At 51.4% G+C, this 20,806-nt stretch overlaps 10 protein-coding genes across 10 annotated transcripts; 4 read left to right on the forward strand and 6 right to left on the reverse strand.

Annotated features, from left to right (window-relative positions):
- Positions 1-253: 253 nt before the first annotated feature.
- Positions 254-1,615, forward strand: BU24DRAFT_464034 (uncharacterized protein; the record flags this gene model as incomplete). Its single annotated transcript, XM_033532176.1, has 3 exons — positions 254-738; positions 856-1,502; positions 1,560-1,615. 3 exons carry the CDS (start codon positions 254-256, stop codon positions 1,613-1,615), a joined length of 1,188 nt encoding a protein of 395 aa, XP_033381558.1.
- A 939-nt stretch (positions 1,616-2,554) lies between these two features.
- Positions 2,555-3,387, reverse strand: BU24DRAFT_424224 (uncharacterized protein; the record flags this gene model as incomplete). Its single annotated transcript, XM_033528445.1, has 1 exon — positions 2,555-3,387. A coding segment is annotated over exon 1 (353 nt), but the record flags the coding sequence as incomplete, so codon positions are not given.
- Positions 3,388-4,432: 1,045 nt separating this feature from the next.
- On the reverse strand, positions 4,433-4,854 carry BU24DRAFT_410989 (uncharacterized protein; the record flags this gene model as incomplete). The annotated part of the gene is made up of 2 exons (XM_033526021.1): positions 4,433-4,660; positions 4,765-4,854. 2 exons carry the CDS (start codon positions 4,852-4,854, stop codon positions 4,433-4,435), a joined length of 318 nt encoding a protein of 105 aa, XP_033381560.1.
- A 176-nt stretch (positions 4,855-5,030) lies between these two features.
- BU24DRAFT_424227 (uncharacterized protein) lies at positions 5,031-6,030 on the forward strand. The gene is made up of 4 exons (XM_033528446.1): positions 5,031-5,162; positions 5,216-5,241; positions 5,299-5,510; positions 5,572-6,030. The coding sequence occupies exons 1-4, from the start codon at positions 5,124-5,126 to the stop codon at positions 5,997-5,999; spliced, it is 705 nt and encodes a 234-aa protein (XP_033381561.1). The 5' UTR covers positions 5,031-5,123; the 3' UTR covers positions 6,000-6,030.
- A 581-nt stretch (positions 6,031-6,611) lies between these two features.
- On the reverse strand, positions 6,612-7,596 carry BU24DRAFT_232231 (uncharacterized protein). The gene has a single exon (XM_033522192.1). It carries the CDS (start codon positions 7,483-7,485, stop codon positions 6,685-6,687), a length of 801 nt encoding a protein of 266 aa, XP_033381562.1. The 5' UTR covers positions 7,486-7,596; the 3' UTR covers positions 6,612-6,684.
- Positions 7,597-7,808: 212 nt separating this feature from the next.
- On the reverse strand, positions 7,809-10,515 carry BU24DRAFT_232630 (uncharacterized protein). The gene is made up of 4 exons (XM_033522195.1): positions 9,307-10,515; positions 8,521-9,246; positions 8,296-8,471; positions 7,809-8,240 (listed from the first exon to the last, which is right to left on the reverse strand). Exons 1-4 carry the CDS (start codon positions 10,239-10,241, stop codon positions 7,852-7,854), a joined length of 2,226 nt encoding a protein of 741 aa, XP_033381563.1. The 5' UTR covers positions 10,242-10,515; the 3' UTR covers positions 7,809-7,851.
- A 1,527-nt stretch (positions 10,516-12,042) lies between these two features.
- BU24DRAFT_434329 (uncharacterized protein) lies at positions 12,043-13,291 on the forward strand (the record flags this gene model as incomplete). Its single annotated transcript, XM_033530020.1, has 2 exons — positions 12,043-12,506; positions 12,586-13,291. 2 exons carry the CDS (start codon positions 12,043-12,045, stop codon positions 13,289-13,291), a joined length of 1,170 nt encoding a protein of 389 aa, XP_033381564.1.
- Positions 13,292-14,190: 899 nt separating this feature from the next.
- On the reverse strand, positions 14,191-16,908 carry BU24DRAFT_452171 (ATP synthase subunit alpha; the record flags this gene model as incomplete). The annotated part of the gene is made up of 7 exons (XM_033531171.1): positions 14,191-15,071; positions 15,122-15,268; positions 15,657-16,117; positions 16,173-16,293; positions 16,348-16,404; positions 16,482-16,645; positions 16,837-16,908. The coding sequence occupies 7 exons, from the start codon at positions 16,906-16,908 to the stop codon at positions 14,432-14,434; spliced, it is 1,662 nt and encodes a 553-aa protein (XP_033381565.1). The 3' UTR covers positions 14,191-14,431.
- Positions 16,909-17,759: 851 nt separating this feature from the next.
- On the reverse strand, positions 17,760-19,021 carry BU24DRAFT_372456 (DUF962-domain-containing protein). The gene is made up of 4 exons (XM_033524503.1): positions 18,916-19,021; positions 18,839-18,862; positions 18,718-18,777; positions 17,760-18,668 (listed from the first exon to the last, which is right to left on the reverse strand). The coding sequence occupies exons 1-4, from the start codon at positions 18,946-18,948 to the stop codon at positions 18,237-18,239; spliced, it is 549 nt and encodes a 182-aa protein (XP_033381566.1). The 5' UTR covers positions 18,949-19,021; the 3' UTR covers positions 17,760-18,236.
- A 536-nt stretch (positions 19,022-19,557) lies between these two features.
- On the forward strand, positions 19,558-20,496 carry BU24DRAFT_232710 (DNA-directed RNA polymerase II 19 kDa polypeptide). The gene is made up of 4 exons (XM_033522197.1): positions 19,558-19,923; positions 19,974-20,054; positions 20,104-20,262; positions 20,317-20,496. The coding sequence occupies exons 1-4, from the start codon at positions 19,675-19,677 to the stop codon at positions 20,341-20,343; spliced, it is 516 nt and encodes a 171-aa protein (XP_033381567.1). The 5' UTR covers positions 19,558-19,674; the 3' UTR covers positions 20,344-20,496.
- The last annotated feature ends 310 nt before the right edge of the window (positions 20,497-20,806 follow it).

A 20,806-nucleotide genomic window follows, 5' to 3' on the forward strand; every position in this document is an offset into this window, starting at 1 on the left:
CTTCCACCAAGGTGCTCTTAGCCCAGCCTTATGCGTCATTGGCTCGTTATTCATCAGCCCTACCACCTGGCCAACCCAGATCAACACCCCATTCCCCCCCGGCCCACATGAATCCAACAAACTCGTAAACCTCACATTCTTCAGGTCAGGCACGAAGGCGGTCGCCTTTCCCAGCGCATTTGCGCACACAATTTGTGAACCACGGTGCTCAACGACCCCCCTCGTATGAATTATACCTCCCCAACTCGCTGGAATGATATCACCTTTCCCACGCCTCCTCCTACGCTCACGCCTTCCCTCGACATCTTCGTCCTCGTCCTCGACATATCGTCCCACGCAGCGACTCTTCTTCCTACTCTCCACATCAAAGCGAAGCCTGCACTCCTCACGATGCCTCCGCCGCTCGAAGCAAGAGCCGCGCGCAGGCACCACGACCCCCGTACCCCCTAGCTACACGCCGCCGCCGCCCAAGTCCCCCTTCTACTTCGAGGCCGGGTACGCGCTGTATGCGAAGCGGCCGTCTCGACCCTTCCCGCCTCCTTTCCTCTCGCTGCCCTCGAGCAGCTTCTCCGAACCCCTCAGCACGCATAACCGTAGCCGCGACCGCCGGCCGTACGTCAACGGGGAGATGATCCGGGGCGTCACCAACGGGGACGACGCCGTGCTGGTGGCAGAAGCTTTCGTGGGTGCGAATGACGGTGTGGGCGCATGGGCGACGAAGGATAGGGGTCATGCTGCGTAGGTTTCTGCTTTTCTTCTGACTCCTCCCAAACCCCTCAAACCGATTATGGTCCTGTACCGCGGAGAGAAGGCGTTGTAATACGGGTACTGACATTATGCTGACTGCCGCTGCAGCCTCTGGTCGCGCCTCATACTGCACTTCTGGGCCCTCGAGATCGAACGTGCACAGTTCGGCCCGGACTCCGAACCAGACCCCGCCGCCTACCTGCAGGCAGCCTTCGAGCAGACCAAGGAGGCCACGTCCAAGCCGAACGAGTGGTACGGGACGACGACGACGTGCGGTGCGCTCCTCAGCGGAGAGAGCAAGCCGATCCTGTACGCCACGCAGCTGGGCGACTCGCAGATCCTGGTGGTGCGCCCGAGGACCAAGGAGGTGTTATATAAGACTGATGAGCAATGGCATTGGTTCGATTGCCCTAGGCAACTGGGCACGAATAGCCCGGATACGCCTACCGAGAACGCCGTGGTCGACCGCATAGAGATCGAGGAAGACGATGTTGTGCTGGCGATGACGGATGGGGTTGTGGACAATCTGTGGGAGCATGAGGTGGTGCAGAATGTTATGGACAGCATGGAGAAGTGGAAAGATGATCCGTCACGGATTAGTGCAGATAAGGAACCCGCGGAGACGACTTACGCAGAAGGAATGCGATACGTTGCCCAGCGGCTAGTCAATGCTGCAAGAGAAATCGCTGAAGATCCCTTCGCTGAGAGTCCTTATATGGAAAAGGCAATTGATGAAGGGTTGTCAATTGAAGGAGGTATGGTGAAAGTGATGATTTGGTATATTCGTGATACAAGTCTCTAACTCATTGCAGGCAAACTCGATGATATCAGTGTTGTCGCTGCACAGTGCAAACGACGGAAAGGTTGAGCCAGCCTCCATTTTTGGTTCAACGTGAGCCCTTGCCTGTTCGCACAAAAAAGCAATAGCCAAAGACAAGAAAAAGGCCGATAAAAAGCAAAAGGCCCAGGCCGAAACTCCGTCCAACTTCTCGCATACCCTTAAGCATGCCACAGAGACTGAAGTAAAGCACGGTAAGGTGTTCAATGCTTGTTCCACAAAGGTGTCTGTTCCATCATACCCATATTTCTCGGGGGCTTGCTCATCGAAAAAGAGAACTCTGTTCGACGTGATGCGAATCGAAAGGATTTGCTGAGAGTAAACAGTGTAGTCATTGTTCCAAAGACGAGGCTTAATCGATGCCCGCATTAGCCACTTACTAGGAATCGGAACCTTCTTGGCTGTGTGCAGATGCAGTGGGTGAGCGTGTGGCTTGTCGCTTTGCACGTCGCGATCTGCTTGGGGACCGAGAAAGGCTAGAACTTGCGCTACGTTTGCGCTTTGAGGTATCAGCTCTGGATCCACTGGAACTACGTTCAGAGGCGGAAGAAGGCCTGCGGCGTCTCCCATTCCTTCCTCGCTCAGCTTTTGGGGTTACCGACCGTGTTTGACTTCTGGATCGAGAACGTTCATATCGTCTGCGACGGGGAGGGGGGCTGTAGGAATCGGACCGCCTGGTTGATGGTGAGCTCGATCTATCTGAAGGGGTAATGGATCGGGTGTGATGTCTGCGCGACCTTCTCTCGCGACTTGGTGATCGGTATCTCTCCTTGCCCCCACGCTTGCGGCCTCGACGCTCGTGAGGAGACCTTGAGCGAGACGAAGAGTAGCGGCGGCGGCGGGGAGCTGGTGACCTAGAGCGGCTTGAAGACTGATCACGTCTGGACCGACGTGGTGGTGATGGTGGAGACAACGAATCTCGGGTGCCCCGACGGGGGGAACGACTCTCAGAGAGTGAACGACGGCGGCGTTGGCGTCGAGGCGAACGTGAGCGCGAACGCGAGCGCGCAGGTGAATCATCAGATGATAGAGAGCGATACCTCTCACGCGCACGACTGGGGATATAGAGGTCGCGGTCCCGGCGAGGCGGGGATGAACGCCTCCGTCTTCTAAAGATCTGTTAGCAGAGTTGACAAATGGTTGGAATGAGACTCACGGTGGTGAACGGGAACGACGACGTGGCGGTCCGCGATCAGAGTCTCGTCCTCGGAACGAGCGATCACCTCGGAATCCACCGCGACCATGGCCGCGCTCTGATCGTTCGTTGCGGTCTCGACGATCGCTCCTTTCGCTTTCACGGAAAGCGTTGACCATGTCTTCTTGCTCCTTCTCCTGGCGACGACGGTTTTCTGCGGCAGCCTTGGATGCCTGTAGAAAGTCTTAGTACATAGTCATCGATGAATTGATTGCCATGGCAAGCTTCACTCACCTGCTCTTGTTTCAATTCCAGCTTCTTCGCTTCCAACAGTTCCTTCGGAACGCCGTGCTTGTCCGACTGAGCACTCAACATGAGGCTCCAAAGCTCCTTGCAGAATGGAGCGCAGGCCTTTTCGAGGAACCCGTCGAGCTGGATTTGGATCTCCTTGATCCTTGGCTGTAACAAACAGTGTCAGTAAAAGAACACAAAACCCCAATTGAATTGGAGTGAAGGTGATTGGGAAAGTTCGTACATAGCGGTGCTGTTCAAGGAGATTGTATGTGGTCTCAATGACCACGTCGTCTTCGTCGCCGAGGATCTTCATGAGCTTCCCCGCGATCCACTTCTTCATCAGGTCCATGTTGACCTTCTCGCTATCGACCCGCAGGTCAAACTCAGGCGGAAACTTCGTCGCCTTTAGGCGCTTTTGGTCGACCGAAAGCGCCATGTTCCAAGGCTGTGCGACGCGTACGTGTAAACGCAGCGTCTAAACCTTGGATCTATACTGTGGGTTGACTTAGTTAGTGAGTGAAATGTGCCTGAGTTTGAGCTGTGTGGGAGGGCGAGAAAGTTGGAGCTGGTTGAGGGAAAGTGAAGTAAATGGAAGAGGATGGGGTTTAAAGATTGGGGGAGCTGCTCAAGTCGCGGGCTTGGCGCGGCGGCGGCACGTTAGTCCGCGCCCGTGAGCGCGCGCTCTGACATCACGGACGTCCGAGCACGCGACTTCTGAGTGGGGGGATTCAAAGTGAAGGTAGGGAAATAGACAATAACAACACTCAATGGTTTGCGGCAATTTCCGACAATCTTTTTCGGACGGAATTGAGTCATTCATTCTCTCTGCTGGCTATTATTGTTAAAGATGAGCACAAGGGATCTTAAGACTCGAAGGACATCTAATTGTACTATCACCATGAAATAGATCAACAATCAATAGAGTAGTATACGCAATAATTTGAGTTATTCATGATCACAACTCGAATCTCTAATTGCATATATAATCATCTCGAACTAAATGACCTCGACCAATCCATCTACTTCTAATCATATGCTTTGCTGCAACGTCCAATATCGTGTCTTACAAACCTCAGTACCAACAGACTTGACTCAACTCTGCATACACCCGAATCAAGGCATATAATCATAACCTCCCAATTCACAGAAGACCATGCCTGGCAGATTTCCCATCCCCATTGTACCCTTTACGTACTTCGTCGGCACGCGCCTTGTAGGTGTGTACGTAGGTCAAGTTTCCACCCCGCCTTTCCGCGGCGGATCGCGAATCTCAAGGATTCGTGCCCATAGCATGGGAGCTCCCTCATCCATCCTCGCACTCATGCATAACTTCCCTCACATCTCGAAAGCTTCGAATCCAAACCACATAGGCATCGTGGAAACATATAAATCGTCCTTCGCTCGTGCATTCATGGCCGTCAACCAGCCCGGACAGCCTTCCCGACTGCCGCCCTTGCCTCCTCAAGCCCGCTAGACAACTCTCCTCTCTTGTGCGCCTCTCGGAGGCGGTAGTGTAGCTCGACGAGGTCTTTCGCGCGCGTCAGGTCTGCGTCGTCGGCGGCGGCGTCAACGGTTCCTTTGGCCTCAGATGGGGCATGGTCGGGAGAAGGGCGCGCGGAGACGAGTGCGAGGGCTGCTTTCGGGTCCTGTATGGTTATGGTTATGGTAAGCTGTGTGTTGAGGATATGGTGTGAAGTTTATAAATGCGCAATGGTGGGGCAATGGTCATTTGGACGGGGATGGGACGTACGCAAACGCGGAGAGAGGTGATGTCGGAGAGGATTTCGGCGAGCTGCATGTGATCTTTGACTTGCACTTCTGAAGATTTCTTGTCGGGCATGTTGGCGGTTGGGCAGAATGAATGTTATGCAGTGAAGGGGAGGTTTGGTCAAGCTGTCATCAAGCTCATGTCGGGAATGTTTCCGACCATAAGGAGCTTGGACCCTTTTTGCAGTGTATCTGTCTGTATCCGGCCGCCGATGGTCGGTTCCGTGAATCGTCAAAATAGCCGGCTATAAACGGAGAAACAAGTGTCTTTCATTAACCTGAACAGCTGCAGTTCTCGTAGACATTTTGTAGCTTCTTCCAATTGGTAATTTGATATTCGAAATGCCTAGCATACAGTCAATTGCCCGCAGCTGCCGCAAGGTTACACCGCCTGTCCCTCTCTACAACTGGCCAATTAGCTAACGGTCGTACAGGTTATGTGCATTGGGCGCAACTATGCGTAATTCATTCCTCTGGGCTTTGCAGACCCCTTTGGACTATGCTGATACAAAAGTAGTGATCATATCACCGAGCTGAACAGTGCCCGTCCAAAACAGCCCTTCTTCTTCCTCAAGCCACCGAGCTCAATCCTCCTACCTGGTGCAGGCCCTATCCTTCGTCCCAAGGGGGTCAATGTCCACTATGAGGTTGAGCTTGCATTGGTCATTGGAAAGACTGTAAGAGATCTTCATCCTGAAGATACCAAAGGCGCGTTGGCCGCCATTCGAGGTTAGAATCTTGCCCAAGAAGCAAGACACGGGGCTGTGAACGAAGGTACTAAGATCAACAGGCTACCTTCTTGCGATTGACATGACTGCACGAAATGTACAAGACGAAGCGAAGAAGAAGGGCCTTCCTTGGTCCATCGCTAAGGGCTTCGACACGTTTCTTCCCGTCAGCAATTTCATTGAGCGGTCCCGCATTCCGGACCCACAAAACGCTCATCTCTGGCTGAGCGTCAATGGGGAGACAAAGCAATCCGACAACACAGAGCTTATGCTTTTCAGACTTCCAAGGCAACTGAGCGATATCAGCCGTGTCATGACTCTCGAAGAAGGCGACATTGTTCTCACTGGAACTCCGAAGGGTGTTGGTCCAGTGAAATCTGGGGATGTATTGAAAGCTGGGTTGAAAGTCGACGGTAAAGATATCGAGGAGGCCAACATAGAAGTTTCAGTTGCAGACCGTGAAGGGCCCTATGAGTTCAAAGAGACATAATTCATAGAGCGAATACAATTGCAATACGCCGATTCGCAAAATCCGCTGGATATCGATGATATATCATTGATGGAACCTGGTCGAAGTGCTTATACTAATTCCAGTTACTCAGGTCCCTTCGCACCCATTTACGCTTCAGAGGATGCCCTTCCGGAATTAGTACCGCGCTGGGGACTGCTGACATTCGCTTCTTTGCCATTGATTGAGTATTGCGTGGCACAGGTGAGGTACTCCGAAGCTGTTGGAAGCTTGAATGGATGGGTTGCCCTTTGGACACAGTCTTGGTTGCAACAGTGATTCCTTTGGCATTGAGTCGGTTCGAGTGTGGATCTTGCACAGGCACCTTCAGGACGACTACCAGGCTCGGTGCCGGAACACGATCACCCTTTCTGTTGCCCTGTGTTTTGGGGCGGTTTCGCTTTTGTGCTGGCTTTTTTGGTGAACACAGTCGTCTCTTTCTGCTAGTATTAGCAGGCTCTACTGTGGTTTGTCGATATGGTGCATCCAAGTCCGGAGTGTTATATCGACTAGATGGATGATGTGCTTGGCTAATAGGGAGTACCTGATTAATAGTGTGCTCCATCAATCTTTCTCGGCGTGTGCTTGGGAGGAGAGGACCTAGATTCGTGGCAACGTTCTCACTATATTCATTAGCAACCTTACAACCCGTTTTAAATGAGGGTAATCACCTAATAATACTTGAGGAAGACCAAGGGCTTGCTGGCACTTGGACCTGAGCGGCAGGTGTTTGAGTTCCACGTAGAGCAACACCTATGCTGTGATCTCCTAATGCGTCATCCACCTGCTGAGTTGGAGTATGGAGTGGATCTTCTGGCAGTTCAACTCGTCCAAGTTGCATCATCAAAGTTCTTTGAATATCCTCAAGTCTATCATTGACTGCCTTACGCTCGGTAGCTTCTTTCCTTTGCAGTCCTTCAATCGCATCTAAGCGACCCGAAAGAACGCGTACGTCAGCCGGGTCGTTCTTTTTGACGATCTTGTCATCACGTTGCTGGGATTCCCGAGTGAAAGCAGTCCGGAGCACTTCCATCTTGTCTAGAATCGTTTTGCTCTTGTTCGAAGACTGTCGGTATCCGATCTCGAAGTCATCTAACCGGGACTGGAGTGACACAACTATGTCTTGCAGTTTGTGTACGTGAGACAGTTCTTTCTCGATATCCTTGAATTGTGCAATCGCCTTATCTACTCCCGTCCGGGCCTCCTCGAGTGCAGAGATACGCTCCGTGACTTGTTGGAAGTTGCGTGCAAAGTCCTTGACGGCTTGGGCTGCAGCTTCAGCAGCCTTAGCTCGACTGTTAGATGCCTGTACTTGGGCTTCGGCGGTCTTCATTCGCTCGAGGAGGAAGGCATGCTCTCGTTTAATCTGCTTTGCCCATAGTAATGACGCAGGGTTAGAGAACGATACTGCTGGCTCGGAGGGACTGGCATTTTTGCTGGGTTTGGGAGCGGGTGATGCTCGAGGCATGTTGAAACTCAAAGGCTTTGCAATGTTGGGATTGAGATACTCAAAGAGTGTGTAAAAGAGCCGAAGAATCCGACTTAAGAGTGATGCAACTAATAAAGTCCAAACTTTTATCTGTGTGGGTTGATTGAGGATGGCGGGTTGGGAAGGTGCAACTTCCTTCCTACCTTGCTCGCTAGCAAACGCTATGTGACTAACACTCTCATTATGAGCAGGTTCCTCTATCCTCTATGCTAATGCAGGAGACAGAGTATCAATTGATTTAGTATTAAGGACCAATAGGTGCAAGCAGAAAGTAGTTGTATCACAGTTGAAAGTGTAAGTGATGTTGGAAGATGGGAATTTATATTTCTGATTCTTTCTACCTTTCTACAGACCGGCGTTTCGCTTCGGTCCTCTAGGAGCAGCCAGAACTTCGTCTCTCTTCATTATACGGACCTTTGTGTCCTTCTTCGCCCCATCCGGCTCACTTGTTGAGCCACCTTCACTCTCCTTAGCCCGCTCTGCGACACTCTTGTCGTAGGTAGTAGGGTCGATGCCCAAGATGCCACCGATATTGTTGCGATCGCCAGGGACCGAGAACTCGCGGAAAGCATATCGCCACTCATTGAGGAAGCTTCGAACGGCTTTCCCGACCTTATCCTTTCCATTCTTGGAATGGTGTCCCGTACCCGTGATGGCATAGACTGGACGAGAAGAGGAGCTGTGCTTTAGGAGGATACCTTCGAGGTATGAGACTGCTTCTTCGGGATGTAGGCCTAGACGACGTTAGAGGGGTCATACATAATCGAGAGACACAATCATGTGACTTACCATGGAGATCTACATAGAGCTCGCGAGCGTCTGGCCCAAGGTCTGTATTCCGTTCCTCATACAAGACACGAGCAGCCTCACGGTGAGCTTCGCGCATGAGGTTGTTTTCGCTTTGGCCACGAAGACTAAGAGCTTTGGCAGCACGGGAATCGCTTCGATTCCATGCTTGTGCGGCACTAATAGCAATTAGTATGAAAGTCACGCCAATATAGAGAGCTGCTTTACCTTTGCAAGAACTTGTTTCTCAGACTACCATGCTTGAAGGCTTCAGTACGAGCTTGCAAGTACGCTTTATTCGCAACATCGCCAGTCTCCAACCAGGGTATATGTTCAGGAGCAGGTATAGCTTGCGCGGCGGCACTGTTTTCGCGCGATCCAGTAAAGCTTTTGGTAGATTTGACACCCTTACGAATCTGTGCTGGACTTGGACTTGGGGACATGCGTACAACATCCGCCAAACTGTTTGGCGTGGTGGCTTCTTTGTTGTTGCCATGACCTCCGCGCTTGCCGTGATGTCTTTTCCCAGTCTTAGTACTAGCAGCGGTTCCCAGAGTTGGAAAAGCTTCATTGTCATCTACAGCGGGCACAGATGGTGTGGTAGATCGAGACTGAGGGCGGCTCACGTTCCTCGACGATGGGCGACTGCCACCGCCAGGTACGAACGTGGGATAAGGACTGAGGCCAGGGGGCGGATGCGTAGCTCCAGAAGTGAGCCCGTAGAGCTGCTCGAGAGAGGTGGGCTCTGCGTTCGAAAGTTGCGGCGTGTAGTGAGGCGAGCCAGAACCCTGAAGGGATGGGAATGCTTCGTAGTCCTGCATTTGGAAATGAGGAATGGCAGCGTGCACTGGAGGAGTCGATGCGTCTGAGATGACCATTCGAGCCATCAAGGCCGAAGGGTCATGGGAAAACAAACATGTTTCGCCCGCGAGACAGTTGCCGCTCATGTAGTATCTGAACGAAAAGGGTCAATACAATGTCCCGCATGTATAAAGGAAATTAAATGGCACTCACTTGCAGAGGGTTTTACTGGTATCATGGCTAAATCTGCAATCTGCTCTCGCGCAATGTCCGGTGGATAAGAAGTACTTGCACACGATGTTGCTCTTTGACTGCCCGGCTGGAGTAGCGGGTCTGAAAGCTGGGCTCATAGACTTGCCAACAAGATACGTGCCCTGTTCAGGTAACGAGGAAGCTAACTGTTGAGATTCGTAGGCTTGGGTGCCCATGAGAGCCAGGAGAGCAGCACTTAGATCATAGCCATTTGACTCGAGAGCCTTCTCGATCTCTTCATCGGGACGGTCGTCCCTCAGGATCGAGCGAAGCATGTCATATGGACCCATATCCATTGCCTGGGGCTGAACCCACTCGGCTGCAGCGCCATTAAGCGTCCCATCGCCGAGGAAAGAGGAAGACTCTGTGCTTCCGGAGTCATCGTTTACAAGCCAATCTACAGAATCGCTACCAAGGTCGCCATAGAGATCAGGGGCAGGGCTCACCCGCTCACTGAATTGGTATGCACTAAGGCTTGGGCTGTGAGGGATGTGTGGACTCGAGAAGGCAAGCCGTGGGGATGGGCGAGGAGAGGTGAAGGGAGACGCATTCGAAGACTTTGCTCGTGAGAAGCCAGGAGGAACTATGCCAAAGCCTGGCGGTGGATGTATGGTTCTGGGGGAGTGGTTCACAGGGGTCGGGGCGCGATTGGCCTGCCACGGAGCAGGCGAAGCTCGCCGTATTATGGTAGCACGGCTTGGTGGAGGAGAGGCAGAGCTATTGCCAGCATCGCGAAAGCGCCAGAGACAATCTAGGACGATGTTCTCCAAGGACTTGCCCGTGAGGCCAGTTTGGTTGCGCAACAGCTCCTCTAGCTTGTCCGTCTGTTCATCCTCCTCCAGCGACTCGTCCTGCAAGACCGGCAGGCAAGCTTCATAGACCTCGTCGGCGACCATCGTTCCTTCAGAGCATTGGTGATGTATGCTCTCGCAGAGGTTCTGAGATGAGGTATTCGCGTGTCCTGGTTCAGGGTTGAGGGAGGAAGCGGTCGGGGGCCCGGGGGGTTGGTCTGGGCTGGTTGTATTGGTATTAAGAGGCGCGGTTGGAGCTGAGGGAGAACGGGCGCGAAGGGGGGTGCGCAACAAAAGGCGAATGCAAAGACAAAAGAACAAGAGCAAAGCAGAGCAGAGCAGGAATAACAGAGAGAGAGAGGTCGCTAAAAGGCGCACCAGAGCCTCCGACGACGCAGCGCGAGGGCGTTGAGGAAATGAGGGACTTAGAAGGGTACGAGCGAACCCACGAGGGCTTGGCCTATATGATCCACAGCGATGAAGCTCCTTGACCGCCCAGCCTTATGTTCCGCCGCCGTGTAATATGTGGGGGGGAAGAGAGCCTGGAGGGAGGGAGGGAGGATGGTTGCCGTGGTTAGCTTTGTACTGTATCGAACCAGAAGGGATTATTTGCCCATTAGACTATTATTCTTCGGGTTGGAGGGGGCGTTTTAATGAGGTCTGTGGTACGAGTAGCACTGTATAGTCCCGGAAAGTCGACAAGTGCCCGAGTAGACTGTAGTAGAACAGAAAACGACCAAACGATGGTCTTGACTGTTGATGGTATCTATTATCACTGCTTTTATTTGCACAACCCCATGATCATCGCCATGTGCAGCCAGCCGCGCGTTTAGGTATTGCGTGGTAGCAAGATAGGATAGGATGGGGACATTCGGTGTTATACTGTGTAGTTACTGTAGGTAGGGAGACGTCGTGTTAGAGGTTATTAATAGGGAGTCGGAAACAAAAGTGGATAAGGTAAGCGTTGCAGGCGAGTAAGTAAGTCGATTTGTCTCGACAGGCTTGTTGGCCGTTCAAAGAAAGGAGGCGGAAGGAGGACGAGAGAAAGGACGGACAGGACCATAAGTGAGGCCGCCCACTCACTTTCGTTTGGTGAGGATGTGAATTGCTAGCCCTGATGGGTGAGATGAGGCAGTTATGAGGGAGGCAGAGAGGCATGCAAGCTGACCTGCCAGACTGCCAGTACACAAGGCATTAATTACTGGTGTCACAGAACCAAACAACATAATTATCTACTTCGTTAAGGGGCTATGTGTCAATTTGTTTGGTACATGGAATATCTACGGAGACTTGTGAATGAACATATATGACATTGAGGGCAGAATATTACAAATCCGGTAATATATATCCTCCTGTTCCGGTCAACAGTATGGACGTTGGAGAGTGCAAGAGTAAGATGACATTATCACAGCATCGCTGCTATAGTAGTCGAAGATCATAACCATTGAGATACCTGGTCTGCATGCAAGATTGTCTCGTCTCGGATGTGGCGGTGCGGGCATCGATCCAGTCCTCAGCTTTTAGTTAGACAGTACGGAGTAGGTGGTAGGTACTTAACGTTACTATGTATTCTACTAGCAGACATAGGTACTCACTTAGTGGTCAGTCAGCATCAGCGAGTACATCCCCGACACTTGTTACTACTGCAACTCGTACTGTCTCGATATCTCCCCCGAATAGACTTAACCGCTAACGGCTTTTGTTTCATTCTTGTCGATTTCTGGATAACCACTCTGCTTTCCAATTCCGAGCTTCCCCTCCATATATCCTCCTAATACATCCCAGCGTTGCCCGTTCCTCGAGCTCTCGCCCTTGTCGTCATACCCAGGCCGTCCCGCGCTGCTTCGCCCTCAATATACAAACACCACGGCGCCGTTCCGCTCCTCTCCAGCCTCGCGACATTACCATGCCTACCGATGACTACGATGCGCGCGCCCTCGCCCTCCCCATAGACGATGATTCCGACGACCTTGCCAACAGCCCTGCCTGGACCAGACGATCCGCCTCCTTCCGGCAACGAGGCAACTCCCTCTCCAGCAACCACCACCACGAACAGTCCTTCAGTCGGCGGGCATTAAAGAACGCCGGCAAGGCATATCGCCGCTTCGCAAGCGCGTACGATCGACTATCCACCACGAAGAAGGTCCTCGTCTCCATTACGGGACTCATCAGCCTCGTACTCTCCATATTATTCCTCGTCTACAATGAGCGCATCTTCAGCTCGCTCCTGCCTGTCGCAAAGAAGTGGAGAGATATTAGGTTCGGCTGGGTGATACTATGGGTCTTGATATTCACAGTATCATTTCCTCCATTGATTGGATACGCCAGCTTGATGACGATCGCTGGATTTGTTTACGGATTTCCCAATGGGTATGAGAAAACACCACTCCTCACATTACATCTTAGCATCATGGGAAAGTAAGCTCAAGCTGACATTCGCAAAACGCAGATGGTACATCGCAGCGACTGCCACCGTCGCCGGCAGCACCGCCGCCTTCATAGTGTCCCGCAGCGTCCTCAAGAACATGGTCCACCGCCTGATCGCAAACGACAAGCGGTTCGCGGCCCTCGCCCTGACCCTCAAGCATGACGGCCTCAAACTCCTCGTCATGATCCGCATGTGCCCGCTCCCCTACTCCCTCTCCAACGGCGCCGTCGCAACCTTCCCAACCGTCCACCCGGCCTCCTTCGCCGCCGCCACCGCAATCGTCACCCCGAAACTCATGCTCCACATCTTCATCGGCTCGCAGCTCAACAAGATCGCCGACAGCGGAGGCAAGATGGACCCGAAGACCAAGGCCATGAGCTACATCAGCATTGCGATCGGTGCGATCGCCGGCATCGCAACAGGCTGGTTCATGTACAAGAAGACGAACGAGAGGGCCCGGCAACTCGAAGCCGAAGAGCGCGCCGGCATCCGCAGGACCTCCATCGAGGACCTCGAGAACGAGTACGCAGACGACCCGGACGCCCTCGAGGCCGCGCAATCCCTCCGCCAGGACGAAGACGACATCAGTCTTCGCTCCGGGTGGGGCGGCGAGTACCACGATGAGCCTGCGGACGTGGACGACGCTCTCGAACTCCCGGACGACCCGTTCCGAGACGGAGACGGAGACGACGAAGAGCATGATGACCAAAGCCCCGGTCGTCAGTGATATGAAAATAGGGGAAGCGGAATTGTATTATTTTTTATTAAAGAACCATTGTAACGATAACATCTAGACGCTACGAAAGTCATCTTTTTTTGTCATTACTTTCTGGAGAGGGGGGAGGGAAAGGGGTTGACATAGACTCACTCCATGTTGGAGAATTCGACATGGCATTGGATAAAGATACATTAGTGTATGAATGCTAGACGCTCGAAATCATCACGATTACCACCAGTGTGGTAGCTTTGAACACGTCGTACCTGCCCGTCTTTTGCATGACCATGAATCCCGAAGTAGCAGAAGCCGCTGAAATGTATCGAATTCAAACGTAATTAAGCAGCCCTCCCCGTCAGAATAATGTTCCAACGTCCTACCATGTCTTTCTGCAGACCCCCCTCTGTAACCCCATCAAAGAGGTCGAAAGCACAATCAATCCACCTACTTCGTCTAGTCCCTCTCGTCTGATCCCTCTACATATTCCAGGTTACTACTTACCATACACAAACGAGGAAAACATTCAGACTATCTCATCGTCCATTTAAGGAAGATTATAAAAGGGTCTGGTTAGAAAAGCTAAAAGGTCACAGGCTAGCCGCTTGTTTCCTCGGAGGTAGTGATGGCCATTTTCAGAAAGGCAGAGGCAAGAAGGGAGAGTGAGTGTACGATTGAATGAGCTGTTCGCTGAGGTATGACTTGCATAAGGATCCTCTTGCATTTGCTGTCGAAGTCAACTTGAGTAGGTGGAGGTTAGGTCACGAACATCATCACGAAGTCAAATCGAACAGCCCAAGGATAAACATGAACAGAAAATTGAGGATTGGCATAAATACAGGCGCTGCTCACATCCTGCCGTAGCTGAACAAATGAAAAATGAAGTGCATATTCACGGCCGACTGAAGCCTTTTCAGGAACGCTTCCCAGAGAATTTTTGGTTCTTGTCGCACCCCACACCCTTTTTGGGGTTTGATATAAACCGTGCAGTACGCGAGGCAGGCATCGTAACCAGTTTTCAAAGAGACTTTCCATATTGAGACAGCTGATGGCGAGAAACGCATCTTCTATTATACATCTATTCTCCCAATCAGCGCATTTTCACCTCCGCCAGGAACCCTGAAGATGATGACCACCCATTCCTATACCAAACGTCTATAGGAAGGACTTGGTGAAGCTAGTGGCGACATCACGGAGCTTGCCCTCCAACTCCTTGCTGAGAGCACCTTCCCTCTCGATCTGAGCGAGGAGCTCAGACTCGTTGGATCGGAGGTGGGCAAGGAAGTCAGACTCCCACTGGAGGATCTTGGCGACGGGAACGTTGTCGAGGAGACCGTTGACACCAGCGAAGATCAAAGGAACCATCTCGTTGACGGCCATAGGAGCGTACTGCTTCTGCTTGAGGAGCTCGGTAAGACGCTCACCACGGTTGAGGGTCTGCTTGGTGGCAGCATCCAAATCGGAACCGAACTGGGCGAAGGCAGCGACCTCACGGTACTGGGCCAAGAAGAGCTTCAAGGAACCAGCGACCTGCTTCATGGCCTTGAGCTGGGCAGCGGATCCGACACGGGAGACGGAAAGACCGACGTTAATGGCGGGACGGATACCCTTGTAGAAAAGCTCGGCCTCCAAGAAGATCTGTCCGTCGGTGATGGAAATGACGTTGGTGGGAATGTAGGCAGACACATCACCACCCTGGGTCTCAATGACGGGGAGAGCGGTCAAAGAACCACCACCAAGCTTGGAGTTCATCTTGGCAGCACGCTCCAAGAGACGGGAGTGGAGGTAGAAAACGCTGATACCTATTAGCGATGTGCTGATTATACAGGCCATGTGTGAACTTACTCTCCGGGGTAGGCCTCACGACCAGGGGGACGACGGAGCAAGAGAGACATTTGACGGTAAGCAACAGCCTGCTTGGACAAATCGTCGTAGATGATGAGGGCGTGCTTTCCGTTGTCACGGAAGTGCTCAGCCATGGAGCAACCTGTGTGATATGTTAGTCGGGTTCATGATATATATGCTATGCTGAAAAGTGGTTGTGAAGTGCTTCACCAGGGTCAAATCGAACAAGATAATGGATTGTCAAGTAGGACCTGGGGGAAGACTCTCCAGATATGACATGTCCAGAGCCTCAATCGACCCTGACCATCATCACATCATGGAAAATCATCCATGAAACCCAACTGGGAAGGTAGGTTGTGGAGTGAGGCCAGATGTCACGTGGAATTTAGCGTGGCACTAGCGCTCAGCTCCTTACCACATGGTGGGCACGGGCCACTGGAACACGGAAAACTCGAAAAACGAGGTACTTAAAACATACCGGTGCTACGAAATGTTAGCTGGAGAACTCAAAAATAGGGGAATTGGGATGAAGTACAAAGGCGCGAGATATTGGAGCGGCGCTGCCTCAGAGGCGGTAGCAGCAACGATGATGGAGTACTTCATGGCATCGTTCTCCTCGAGGGTCTTGACGAGCTGGGCGACGGTGGAACGCTTCTGGCCAACGGCGACGTAGACGCAGTAGAGCTTCTTGGTCTCGTCGTTGGTGTTGTTCCATCGCTTCTGGTTGAGGATGGTGTCGAGAGCGACGGCAGTCTTTCCGGTCTGACGGTCACCGATGATCAACTCACGCTGGCCACGGCCGATGGGAACCATAGCATCGACAGACTTGAGACCGGTCTGGACGGGCTGGTTGACGGACTGACGGGGCAAGATACCGGGGGCCTTGACCTGAGCACGGCGCCTCTCGGTGGTCTTGATGGGACCCTTTCCATCGATGGGGTTACCGAGGGCATCGACAACACGTCCGAGGAGAGCCTCGCCGACGGGAACGTCGACCTGTGATAGATGTTAGTCTTGCAAGTGATGAAAGTGGGCATCTGAAGTGACGTACAATCTCGCCAGTACGCTTGACGGTCTCACCCTCCTTGACCAATCGATCGGAACCGAAGAGCACGATACCGACCTGGCCGGCCTCCAAGTTCATGCACATGCCCTTGACACCGGAGGCGAACCTAGGTGATGGTTAGCTTGGTGTTGTGTTCGGATTGTGAATGTCATCCACGTACTCGACGAGCTCCTCGGCCTGGACATTGCTCATTCCATGGACACGGGCAATACCGTCACTAGCAATCCTTCGTCAGCTTCCTGTCTCCATGTTGATGATGGAATCTCATCAATTGTGGTAGTTGTGATGGCATACCCGACGGAGAGAACACGTCCGGTCTCGGCAAGGCTGGTCTCCTCCTGGACACCACGGATTCTCTGCTCGAGGATGGAAGAGACCTCGGTAGGGGCGGCCTTCGCATCGGCGGCGTAGCATCGAACCTGCTTGGTGGTGTTGAAGGCGACGGGTGTGGCTCGGGTCTGTTGCGGGAAAAAGCTGTCAGTCTCGGCACAGCAAGAGAAGCTCCCTCTCGGACCAGCGCAACAGCATTCATCAACCCAACGAAGCTCAATCGCATGGCCAATGGCGATAGTAAACCGCAATTGAACTTGCAATTGATGCCGAGATGGGATATGGATGCAATTGCAGCTGGTTTCGATGGACCACTTACCGCAGCGATCCTGCCGGAGGCAGAGATTGCAGCAGCCCGGCGGCTGCTCTGGCGAAGCGCTCTAGCAAACATTCTGATGGTCCGAAGAAGCTATTCGGATAGCTCTGCGATCAATTGATATTGATGCAGGAGAAAGAGGGGAGATGGGTGGTGAAGGCGATGTCTAGGAGAGAGGCCTTGAGGGTGCCGGTTGAGGGAGCGAAGGAAAACAGGAAGGCACAGACCTTTTCCTTAGGTAAGCTCCCAAAGCCTAACTTCGCGGGCGAGCGCTAAATGCCCACACCAAGACATCAACTTTGACAAGTTATCGGTAATAAATGTTTAATCATTGAATCAATTCACTCTACTACTTATCAATTGCAATCGAATGGTGTCTACTATTTCCCGATTGCGGCAGCATTCCATTTGGACTCATATATAACAGCCATTCTTGTGGAAACAGCTTAAGAGAAGGTAGTGAAGCTCTCAACATTTCTTTCCATACATAACAACATGTCGGTGAATATGCTATTCAATGGCTCAAATACAGATGGTATCTATCTTGATCGATACTCTAAGCTAGGTTTTATGCTCTTGAAATACATGTGTAGGAAAAATTGCAGCATGGCTAAAACGAGATCATGATAAACTTGAACCATGTATTTAGATGATTGCATGAGATAGAAATAGAACCAGTACATATCCAGATGCATACAGTTGTATTTTCCTCTAGCCATAGCTTCAAACCATGTTGTATCGAGTACGCACGCCCGTCAAGCTAACATGATGCCACTCATCGAGTAGTGGAATGTGGAGAACTGGATCGAATACGACTTTCTGGAGGGGCTGCCTTTCAAATGTCCCCAACTTACTCAAGAGCTCGATATTATTAAAATAATAAAAGTACACATCTTTTGAGACATGACACAAGAGACTCCAAATTTGGTGCGTGAACAGTATGTGTATTTACTAGCTTCATAAATTCTCAGCAAAGCCAACAAATGATTACGGTACAGTAATGCCCCTACTCTACATCCATCTAATCCCTCTGACCCGGTTCAGAAACACGTTGCATTCTTGAACCTGCATTTCCCATGGACACGAATCTCCAGTCATTGCAACTGTGAAATCCGATGTGTCCAACCTATGTACGATGGTATAAAAACATGCTCTAGATCAACATCTCCCCTCCGTCTTATAAAGCCGCCTCTTGTCTCCTTACTACCATAGCACACTTGAAGCTACAAGCATACCTAGGCTCAGATGATCTTTCTCTTCCCATTGGAGCCGGTGTGGAAGCTACAAATCTTCCAGAATCGTTCGTATAAAAACCCTACGCCAACTCGAATCTTTTGCTTCGATGATGGCGTCGTGAATGTGGACAGAACTCAGCATTGGCCTGAAAAGTGCCGTTCCTTGCCCTATTTAGTGTTGAGTTTCTTGATCTCCTGCTCAACAGATTCATCAACACGACGCTTGAGATCCGGGCGGTATCCGAGGAAGAACAAGATTTCGAACCAGACAAAGAAAGGTGCAAGAAAAAGCGCCTGCACCAGATTGTCAAGGAGTGCAGGTGCTCTCTTCTCGAACTTTCCGTGACCGACAAATTGAGCAATCCAGCACACAAAGTTTATCCCCCCTGCCCAGTAGTTCGCCGAGGCTCCGTAAGTTGCGGTGAGGTGGTTGGCCCATGCAGTTCCTCCGATGATTATGGGCGCATAAAGGCCCCCTGCGACAGGCTCCATAAGGACATACAAAGTCGAATATAGCACGCCTCCAACAGTTGTGATGTTCAATGGGAGATTTGGTATTGAGAGCCACGGAGGGAGAGGTACCGAGGGTGTATTAGAGAGCTATAGTCCCATCAGCACAGTCGATCAAGCAGCCAGACAACACACTCACAAGAACAAAGAAGGTCAACATGATGACCGGCACACAGGCAATGTGTATGCCCACGTTGACCTTTTCAAGCGAACCTCATCAGCGAGAAACGATACGCATGCCGGATTTATCGGATACTTACAGCATTGTGGTGATATGCACCATACTATGGCAAAGTTAGAATACCGGGAACAGATAAGATAGCTTCCGTGAACTTACAAAGAGCAACTGCTTCTCCAGATTGAGGGACATGGTAGTTGATATGCGGCTTTTGAATAGCAAGACAAAGGGGTGGTAGATTACCAAAACAGAACCATTGAAGGCATGTCTTTAATATGATCTGGGGTAACAAAGCACAAACGCTGTCTCTAAGGGAAAGAAGTATCAAGGGCGAAGGGACAGCGCTGTGAAGGAAAGCGGACAAGAAATGTGACGTGTATCACGACGGTTGCTGTGCGATCTTACGCGGGTGTTGACGCTTCTTGTTGCACATGCTGGGGATCGGCAGTCGGCGACAATTTTACCGCAGTGGCCCGTGCCCAAGATCTCGTTCAAGGAGCCCTTTGAGCTCTCCGTGCTTTTGGAAATCTAGCACAGTCTCATCGCAACCTTAAAGACGTGACTCTCTAACTTCTGTGGCAGGGAGAGTCGGCGCTGGATAAACGAGTGAACTTTCGCTCCTCGCGACATCACTTCATCCTCACCATCCGAAACGCAAGAAACCGCAGCGACCAGGCGAACCATAACGAGCAATCGCGCGCGCAATCCCTCCCAGCTTTGTTTCGGTGGTCTTCGTCGGGGTGATTAAAGGAAATCATTCTCAGCTTTTTAGAGTCGCCCAGTCGTTCGCTATCAGGGCTTGCGCATTGAGGAGGAGGCAGGAGTTTGGAAAGTTCGTAGTAGCCTGGACACGCGCGAATCGCGTATATCAACCAAACGCTTTTGAGACAGGCTTCAGTGCCCGAACCTAGATTCGCCATGTTCTTTCTGAAAGAGCTCGAAAAGATTATTCAACTTCATCCTTCTTACTTCGGACCGCTTATTCGCTCCCATATCCACCGTGAATTGCTGACCAAAGAGGAGGGTTCAAACACTGGCAAATTCACGATCGTCTGCATCCTGGACAACTTCGACATCTCTGAGGGCCAAGTAATACCCGGGTCAGGCTCGGCAGAGTACACCGTACATTACAAGGCCATTGTATGGAGACCATATAAGGGGGAAGTGGTATGTCTCGCGGCGCAATTCGAAGCAAGTGCTTGACTCACATGTACCAGGTCGATGGCGTCGTTACCTCCGTCATAGGTTCTGGATTCTTCGTCGATTGTGGTTCACTGCAGGCATTTGTTGGCCGAGCCGTATGACCCCTGCTTTGCGCATACATTTTCAAGTGACTGACCGATATAGATGATTCCATCTGAGATCAACTTCGACTCGAACGCAACACCACCTCAGTGGACGGACAATGGTGATCAGGTCATAGAGAAGGGTGCCAACATACGCATCAAGATCAAGGGTCTCAGGACAGAGGTGGACAGGATGTATGCGATCGGAACTATCAAAGAGGTAACACCTAAACTACATGATGTATCGTGATCCATGCTAAAGCGATGTTTCTAGGATTACCTAGGCCCACTACAGTCGTAGGAGACTGAAGAGGGTTCGAGCACGGAGTAAGTCTTGTCCATTGGAGCAATGACAAATTTGAGCCATCATCGGTTCACACCATGGGAAAGCAAATGATATACCTCAAGTTCAATTGTCCCATGCAGCTAAAGCTGATTGGGGCCCCCAGAAACGAGCCAAACACATCTCGAAGGAGCGTTAGTGGCCCAGCCTCAGATTTATATGGGTTGGGTCAATCTTGAGTAACAGATTCTGGATTCAAATTCCCGGTTTGGGAAATCTTTGAGCTTTTTCTGCGTGAATCGCACAGAGCAAGACCCCACCGTTATGTCTTGTGGGTTTGGGGGCTTCGGGCTACAAGTAGGATGTTCTCTAATAGTTAAAGAGACCATGAATAAATTATACCAGCTTCCATTTACGGTTTTGAATAGAGACTTGTCTATTATTGAGAGGTACTTTCTTTGTTCTGGGAACAACAAGTCTG

This window comes from Aaosphaeria arxii (genome assembly GCF_010015735.1).
Source record: "Aaosphaeria arxii CBS 175.79 unplaced genomic scaffold BU24scaffold_6, whole genome shotgun sequence".
Lineage (NCBI taxonomy): Eukaryota > Fungi > Ascomycota > Dothideomycetes > Pleosporales > Aaosphaeria > Aaosphaeria arxii.

Bases quoted from the DNA above. Each gene is read 5' to 3' on its own strand.
- BU24DRAFT_424227 (XM_033528446.1), top strand. From the start codon at position 5,124: ATGCCTAGCATACAGTCAATTGCCCGCAGCTGCCGCAAG. The intron at 5,163-5,215 runs GTTACACCGCCT...ACGGTCGTACAG, and splicing joins TTGCCCGCAGCTGCCGCAAG to GTTATGTGCATTGGGCGCAA. The intron at 5,242-5,298 runs GTAATTCATTCC...ATACAAAAGTAG, and splicing joins TGCATTGGGCGCAACTATGC to TGATCATATCACCGAGCTGA.
- BU24DRAFT_232231 (XM_033522192.1), bottom strand. From the start codon at position 7,485: ATGCCTCGAGCATCACCCGCTCCCAAACCCAGCAAAAATGCCAGTCCC.
- BU24DRAFT_232630 (XM_033522195.1), bottom strand. From the start codon at position 10,241: ATGGTCGCCGACGAGGTCTATGAAGCTTGCCTGCCGGTCTTGCAGGAC. The intron at 9,247-9,306 runs GTGAGTGCCATT...CTTTTCGTTCAG, and splicing joins ACCAGTAAAACCCTCTGCAA to ATACTACATGAGCGGCAACT. The intron at 8,241-8,295 runs GTAAGTCACATG...AACGTCGTCTAG, and splicing joins GCTCTATGTAGATCTCCATG to GCCTACATCCCGAAGAAGCA.
- BU24DRAFT_372456 (XM_033524503.1), bottom strand. From the start codon at position 18,948: ATGTCCCTCAATCTGGAGAAGCAGTTGCTCTTT. The intron at 18,863-18,915 runs GTAAGTTCACGG...ACTTTGCCATAG, and splicing joins TGGAGAAGCAGTTGCTCTTT to TATGGTGCATATCACCACAA. The intron at 18,669-18,717 runs GTGAGTGTGTTG...ATGGGACTATAG, and splicing joins TGTTGACCTTCTTTGTTCTT to CTCTCTAATACACCCTCGGT.
- BU24DRAFT_232710 (XM_033522197.1), top strand. From the start codon at position 19,675: ATGTTCTTTCTGAAAGAGCTCGAAAAGATTATTCAACTTCATCCTTCT. The intron at 19,924-19,973 runs GTATGTCTCGCG...CACATGTACCAG, and splicing joins GACCATATAAGGGGGAAGTG to GTCGATGGCGTCGTTACCTC. The intron at 20,263-20,316 runs GTAACACCTAAA...CGATGTTTCTAG, and splicing joins CGATCGGAACTATCAAAGAG to GATTACCTAGGCCCACTACA.